The 8,282-nt window shown below is 41.5% G+C and overlaps 1 protein-coding gene across 1 annotated transcript; it reads right to left on the bottom strand.

The window, feature by feature from the left end:
- Positions 1 to 5,683: 5,683 nt before the first annotated feature.
- On the bottom strand, positions 5,684 to 6,489 carry LOC122070257 (eukaryotic translation initiation factor 3 subunit J-like). The gene is made up of 3 exons (XM_042634380.1): positions 6,474 to 6,489; positions 6,178 to 6,319; positions 5,684 to 5,999 (listed from the first exon to the last, which is right to left on the bottom strand). The coding sequence occupies exons 1-3, from the start codon at positions 6,487 to 6,489 to the stop codon at positions 5,684 to 5,686; spliced, it is 474 nt and encodes a 157-aa protein (XP_042490314.1).
- Between the last annotated feature and the right edge of the window lie 1,793 nt (positions 6,490 to 8,282).

Genomic DNA, 8,282 nt, shown 5'->3' with positions numbered 1-8,282 from the left:
TGATGTAGTTTTACACACCTGATCCAATTGAGTATTGACATACTCACACATTCTAGCAGTTCTAGACCCGTAATGTTCATGTCCAAGGTCCATTTTCTCAATGTATCATCCAAAGAGTCCATGTCCTTTCCTGAAACCATCACAAATAAAGAATAGAGGTGATTCTTCAAAGCATCACCCATTAGCTGTTGACACAACCGAACCTTTACCACTGTTGCATCAAGTTCCTTTTTTTTATTTGACTAATTAAGGTTGGGAAATGAACTAGCCCTGATTTACTAGTGTTGGGTGTGACTTTTGGGGGATGGAATTCTAGAAAAGAATTTGGAGGACCATAGGTGAATGATAAATGGCCTTGTATGCCAAATGGCGATTCTTGGGGGACACAAGCTATGATGATCTTTTTAAATACCTTGATTGGTAATCTATAAACCAATTTATTGCCTTGAGATTGTTGAGACTGCACTTGCACATGTCAAGTTTCCTATGTATCCCTTGAGAGGAATCAAGCCTAGCATAGTTTGGGTGTTGTCCACCCTTCATACATAATATCTCTTGAGTTGATCCATGTTGACCAATCTGGGCATTTTTTCACCGTTGAGGTCCATGTGTCTCATAGCCTTGCCTGGTATAGTGAATGGACCACTTTTCCTCTCAGGTCATGAATTGGGGTTCTCTGTTCTCGAAGAATGAGCTTGCCCTCTTCTATGTGATGAGGCTTCACATTCTTATTGAAGGCCCTTGCCATTCTTAGTTGATACTTTCTCAAACTATCCATAGCCTTCATGCATCTTTCATCGGGAAAATTGAGCTCATCATGTCTAGTCTTCACCCATTCTCCTTCAGGTAACTGACTATCCAAGAGCACCCTTAGGGATGGTACTAGGATTCCCATTAGCAAAACCGCCTCAACCCCATATACCAAGGAAAAATGAGTTACCCCCTTTGAGGATCATACAAAAGTCTGATATGCCCATAAAGCGAGCGGTAACTTATCCACCCAACCCTTGTGTGTTTTAGCCATTTTCTGTAGGATGACCTTGATGTTCTTGTTAGCTACTTCCACTGCAGCATTGGTCCATGGCCTATAGGTGATGGAGCGATGCCTCTTGATATCAAACTTTGTGCCAATCTTATCAGTTTTGCCCCAAAAATGGGATCCTTGATCTGATATTAGTTCTTGGGGCACTCCATACGGCAAATGATATTTTCTTGAATGAATTTTGCCACCTTAGCAGATATAAGGACTGCATATGATTGAGCCTCTACCCACTTAGTGAAGTAATCAATGGCCACCAAGATGAACTCCTGACCGTTGGATGCTTTGGGGTTGACCCTTCCTTTAACATCAATGCCCCAAGTAGAGAATGACTAAGGGGAACTGAGCGAGTGCAATTTTTTTAGTGGAATTTGTATGATAATGGCAAATATCTGACATTTGTGGCATCTTTTGACAAAGCCCACACAGTCTACTTCCATTGTGTTCTAGTAGTATCCCAGTCTAAGAATCTTCTTAGCTAGCATCTTGGCATTCATACGTGTTCCACAAAGGCCTTGATGAATTTTCTCCATAATTGTTCTAGCTTGATCTTCATCTACACATAGCAATTGTATATCATCATAAGACCTTTTGTACAATAAATCCCCTTGGAGAATGAACCGGGTAGCATATCTATTGAGGAACTTATTTTTCCCATTTGTAGCTTCAACCGGATACTTTCTTTCTCTGATGAAGTCCACTATATGAGCAAACCAAGACTAGCCATCTATAGTGAGAGAATTCACTGTCTCTTGGTAAATGGATTTGCTTCTTTGTTCCACCAAGAATGATCAAATCCGGGCCATGGGTTGCATTCTACCATGGATGCCAAGGTTGCAAGGACATCAGAAAACCTATTGCTATCCCTTTGGAAGTATTCAAATGATATCTTCTCTAAGTGTCCAATCACCTCTTCTAGATGTTCTTGATACTACCTCAGTTTCTCATCTCTGGTCTTCCACTTTCCTTGCGTCTGACAGATGATAATGGTTGAATCTCCATACATCTTGATCCTTTTCACCCCAATAGTTAGAGCTATTTCCAGTCCCAAGGCACAAGCTTCATATTCAGTAATGTTGTTGGTACAGGGGAAATCAAGGAGGAATGACAAAGGCAAATAAAGGTCGTCTAGAGTGACAAGCATTATTCCTGCACCACACCCCTTTTGGTTAGCCAATTTATCAAAGAACAATTGCCATTCATTAGCTATTTCTTCTCCTTCAATTGTTATAATTTATTCATCCGGAAAGGCATCATCTAAAGCTCTTCCACCTTCTGTGGGGTGGGTAGACAAATGATCGGCTATGGCTTGCCCTTTGATAGACTTCTAAGAAACGTAGGCGATGTCAAATTCTGATAGCAAAAGCAGTCATCGAGCCATCCTTCCTTTCAGAGCTAGTTTCTCGAAGAGGTATTTGATTGGATCCATCATCGAGATCAACTGCACTGGATAAGCTACCATGTAGTGTCGTAGGCTCTTTGTTGCCCAAATCAGTACAACACAAGTTCTTTCCAAAGATGTATACCATGTCTCATACTCTAAGAACTTCTTGCTAAGGTAGTATGTGGCATGCTTTACCTCATTTTTTATCTTCTTTTGTGCTAGCAACGAGCCCATAGAATATTCCCTAACTGATAAGTATAACAGAAGTGGTTCCCCTTCCACCGGTGGTGTCAATACTAGTCGTTTATAAGATATCATTTTATATTATCGAAAGCTTGTTGGCATTGGTCATTCCATCCTGTGGGCTAATCTTTCTTTGGCAGCTTGAAGATTGATTCATAGATCATAGTCAGTTGAGCTATGAATATGCTGATATACTGAATATGACTCAATAATCCCCATATCTCCTTCTCAGTCCAAGATGTGGGTATTTCTTGGATTGCCTTGATCTTGATAGGGTCGACTTCGATTCCTCTTTCACTCACCAAGAATCCTAACAATTTTCTTGTTATTGCCTCGAATACACACTTTTAAGGATTCAACTTCAGCTGATACTTCTTGATCCTTTCAAATAATCGCCTTAGTGTGGGAATATGCCCCTGTCAATCCCTTGACTTCACTATCATGTCATCCACATAGACTTCTACATCGTTGTTCATCATATCATGCAGTATGGCTGTAGCTGCTCTCTAATAAGTTGTCCCTTCATTCTTCAGTCCAAAGGGCATCACCTTGTAGCAATAATTTTCTCACAGAGTGATGAAGGCTGTCTTTTCACGGTCTTTTGGGTGCATGCTCACTTGATTGTATCCTGAGAATCCATCCATAAATGATAGCAAGGCATGTCCTGCTGTGTTGTCGACCAATACATCAATATGAGATAGTGGGAAGTCATCCTTAGGGCTCACTTTGTTAAGATATCAAAAATCTACGCACTTGCATATCCTACCATCCTTCTTTGGAACTAGTATTATGTTTGCCAACCATTGGGGGTACCTCACCACTTGTAGAAATCTTGCATTCCACTGCTTCATAACTTCTTTTCTGATCTTTTCACTCCATTATGGATGCATTCTTCTGAGCTTCTGTTTGACTGGCTTTGCTCTGGTGTAGGTTGGCAAATGATGTTGCACAGTGTTGGGGTCTATCCCAGGCATATCCTCATAATACCAGGCAAAGACTTCAGTGAACTCCTTCAAAAGACTAATCATCTGCTCTGCTTCTTCATTATCCAGGGTGGTAATGGACCATCTTCTCCTTCTAGGATGGTGATTGCTATCTCTTTAGTTGTGCTAACATTATTTTCTTTGGTAGGTGCATGCTTATCTACAAACACAAACTGTTTAATCTCATAGTCTTTGAAGCCAAACTTTTTGAGATGCGATAGGCGGTGGAGACTACTCAACCCCTCTATGAAATCTAACTTTTTTAGCCTGTTGATCGAGGCCATCCCTACTCCCTGGTCACACCTCTAACCACCGTCTTGAACCTTTCTATTGTAGTTGATTCTGGCACAGTACATGTAGACCATCATTCTGTATACCCTTCTTTGCTTTGCATACATGCTCTTTCCTCTAAAGGGCCTGGGCTTGAGTTCATGGGGCTCATGATTCTCGTAGGAAGGAACAGATGTGGATTTTCATATTGGTGGGAAGACACAAACTCTAGACAAGACTTATCTTCTTTTCCCATTCTCTCTTCAGAATGACCAGGGGGCTTGGTGATTCCTTAGACCGGAACAACATCGTAGGATTGCCAGAGGAGAACTCACCTTCAATCAATGCTACTTCTGCTATTCCAATAATGTAGCTTTCCTGATCACCTTCCTTAGTTTGTAGTTGTTCTAACTCATGAGTTACCTAGTTGAACTAGTCTTAAAAGAATACTTTGAAACCTGGTTGCATCTTTACGACAGTTTCATCAAACCATGGCTCAACATTTTAACACAAGGGAAAGTTTTCTCCTTCCATTACAAAATACCCATTGAGAGTGGGGTAGTAAGACACCAATATCTTCCTAGTCATTCTCAATACCATTTTCCCCTTGCCGACATTGTGGCTTCCTGATTTGGGGGTTTGAGGATTGTACCCTAGACCACTTCTTCCTTTGCTCACAACCAAAGTGGGTAGCTTTGGAACACCCTGATGATACTTCCCTAATCCCATTCTAGGGAAGTATTACATGTTTTTCATCATTCAGCTAATTGGTGGACTCCAGATGGCTTCATAATCAGCCGAGATATGCTCTTCAGATGTCCCTTTGGAGAGGACTACACAAGTTCCTTTTATTTCAAATCCAATAAGTTGGACCTCTTCGGCCTGTTCTTCCCCTTTTTCAATATTGGCCAGAGTATTCACTATCTCCGGGTCTCCTGTGATAGTGATCACCTTCCCCTCATATAGGAATTTCACCTTCTGATGGAGATTGGATGACACTACCTTTGTAAGGTGTAGCCATGGCCTTCCTAGAAGCATATTGAAAGATGCTGGTATGTCGATGATTTGGAAGTCAATATCAAACCTCACTGGGCCAATCAAAATAGCTATGGTAAGGATTCCAAGAACCTCCCTTTTGGTATTGTCATAATCCCACACTGTTTGGCCTGATGACCTCATCTTCTCCATATTGGCACCAATACTCTTGGCTAATCTTAAGGCAAGACATTCAGAGCAGGCCCATTGTCAATGAAAACTTGGGGAACTGTCTTGTCAAGGCACTCCACTATTATGTGTAGAGCTCTGTTGTGCTAGGTCCCTTTGGCAAAGAGTTCAGAATTTGAAAACATCAGTGACTGCACTACGTATGTTGCCCCTACTATATGACAGATGTGTCAGATCTATCTCAAAAGGCACTTGCATATTGGTAAGGAACTTCAGAACTACTTCACGGTGTGAAGGGGAGGCCATCAATAATCCCCAAATTGAGATATTGGCTTGGACCTTCTTAAGTTGGGCCATGACCGGGTTCTCCGATTCTTTCTTTGAGCCACTTGTTCTAGCCTCATTGGTCCTTAACTGTTCTACCACTAGGGCCTTGCCCTTGTAGTCTCTTCCACTTCTATTCTCAATTACACTGACAGGCTTCTTTATAACAATCACTGTGGGATAGTGATCCTAATCATCATTGTCTGTTATGGTAATTATCCCCACCATGGGATTAATTTGTTCTTAAGATTCTCCTTCTTGACTTGGGGTGGGAAGTCAAGGTCCTCCATAGATATCAAGAGCCCTAGCTCGTAATTTCTTCACTACGTTAGAAAGGCATTTGACCCCTGCATCCATTATTTCTGCAAGCATGTCTTCTCCCCCTATTTCCTCAAGGTTTTCCATTTGTTCTGCGTAGTAGCATTCACTGATGGTTACTTCACCTAACATCTGGTCAATCTCCTCAACTTTGACTTTCATCTCACCTAACTTCCCATAAATTCTAATCATCTGTTCTTCTATAGGTTCTATATTGCCTTCAATGATGATCTCATATTCTTTGATATCCTCACTATCTTCTGAATATTGTCCCCTTCCATGCTAATCATAAGTGTTGATTGAATAGCATCTGTCGGGTCAACCATCGGGTCATCTTTGCCAGTAGTATACACTGAGTACCCTCCTGGATCCTTTGGTGAGTAATACTCAGATCAACATCTCAATCAATATTCTAAGGTCCCTGGTAGTCAATATCATCCTAGCCCATGTACTCATCATCACTTTGAGCATCGGAGTCATCGCTATCACCCCAATCCTTACTCTCGTCTTCATCATCATTGCCATCGCCCTCTTCTTCATTGATTTCCCCCTCACTTGGTTCTTCATCAGGTTCCTCATGGTCCTCGAATTCTCCTGCATCCAAACATTCATAGTATTTGGAGCATATGGATCAAAAAAATTCCATTAGACTTGATCTCTTTGGCTCAGAGCCTGATCAGACCAGACTCATCATCTTTTGTGTCACTCCCTATATATATTAGGGAGGTGTGCTCCTTGATTTATTCACCCACTGCCAATGCCATTACTGCTCTGAGAAGGTCATCTGTGACTTCTTCAATTATCTCTGGACCATCCTCCTGAGGTACAGTTGTCTAAATCAAAGAAGTGGGGTTAACATCTTGACTTTCTCCTAAGACATTCACTAAACCTATTGATGACATCACTTTTGGAGATTCTGGTAATGCAAGCATATCCTTCAAGATGTACCTGCCAATCCAACCTTCTCTTGGGTTATCCACCAAACCCTGAGAATGGGAATGACATGAGGGTGATGAGGGATATGAGGTGGGGTGATATGAAGGTGATGTGATGTAGCAGATAGGGTATTCTGATGAAGATAGGGGGTGGTAAGATGATGAAGGATTATGTGAAGTGGTATAGCCTGATGAAGATAGTGGGTGGTAAGATGATGAAGAGGCTCCTTCTCTTTGATGGTGTCATAAAGTTTGATGGTATGGTACTGTGGATTGTCCTGTTGACGATGAAAGAGGGATGGCGAGTACCTAATCTTCATTCTCTAGTTCATCTTCTGACGACTCTTCTCTTTTAGGAGTTTTCATGACTTTGGCCCTTTGCCTCATATTTTTTGGTAGGCACGGGTATTCAATTGATTTTTTTGATTCCTGGGTAGGATGAGTTGAGTGGGGTCACTTTCTATTGTTTCCTCTTCTAGATTGTGCACATGACTCGAGCGAGAACCATAGAACATGGGATGATAAAAGTGCCTATCCGTATAGTACATATAAATGGCCCTTTGGAAAGAGTCACATTCCTTCTAATGAGCCACCTTGATGAAGCTGATTATATGCCTTACTATTTTTAGGAGGAGAGACAACCTTTTCAAATGCAATAGTTTCTCTAACTATTCATGTCACTTCTGGATAAGATATCTCTTGGAGTTCCCGATGAGACGAGTCGGATCATAGAACCGATGATCAAAATATTTTCGATCATTTATCATTAACAACATGTTGATCGTTCCATGATTCGGGAGTGGATTGGTAGTGACATTGGGAGGCTATTTGACTTTGACTTCAATATTCCCATTGTCTACCAAGTCTTGAATTGCATGTTGAAGACCTAAGCACCTTTCAGTGGTGTGCCCCTTTTGAGTGTGGTAGGCACAACATTCATGGTCCCTGTACCAAGCTGGGGGAGGATTGCTGATCGTATTAGAGCTATAGTGCCTAACAATCCTTGTTTCTTCAACTTCTCATATATTACTACCACAGGCATCCCCAAATCAGTGAACTGTCTCATTGGGTGAGGAGCCTTCTGAGCAGGAGCATCTGCTTGTATCACAAATGGTTGTGAAGAGGTGATAGGTGACACTGACTATTGGGCTCTGCCTACCACATTGGTTTTAGGATTCTTTCCTCTCCCAACTCTGGTATTCTTTCCCACATATTGAGAAACTCCTTGATATTGTGGATCCCTTAGGATTCTGTTCTCAACACGTGTCCCGATGGCTATCAAAGCATCAAAAGTTTATAGATGCTGATAGTAGAGAACATCATAGTAAAGCTTGGATAGGTTTTCAATCAATATTTCTACCTGCTCCGCTTCAAAAGGTCGATCTACCATCTTGGCAGCCTTATCTCTAAACCTCATCAGGAAGGTAGTGAATCCTTCTCTAAGCGACTGTCTCAAGGTCTCAACTTCCCGACGCTTCACATCTACTTCAGTGTTGTAATAGTATTGTTAGTGAAGGCTTTTACCACTGTTATCTAATTTTGTGTCTAGGTAGACTCCAACTATGTGAGCGATCTCAGTGTTGATCCTAATAGCGTCAACATGAATGCCTGACCCATCTGAT

Source organism: Macadamia integrifolia, unplaced genomic scaffold, assembly GCF_013358625.1.
Source record: "Macadamia integrifolia cultivar HAES 741 unplaced genomic scaffold, SCU_Mint_v3 scaffold866, whole genome shotgun sequence".
Classification (NCBI taxonomy): Eukaryota; Viridiplantae; Streptophyta; class Magnoliopsida; order Proteales; family Proteaceae; genus Macadamia; species Macadamia integrifolia.
Note: the sequence above shows the minus strand (reverse complement) of the source record. Positions and strands in the feature narration are given on the sequence as shown.

Coding starts and splice junctions, on each gene's coding strand:
- LOC122070257 (XM_042634380.1), bottom strand. Junction 6,000..6,177: donor GATGCTCAAAGTGATGATGA/GTACATGGGCTA, acceptor TTAGCATGGAAG/GGGACAATATTCAGAAGATA.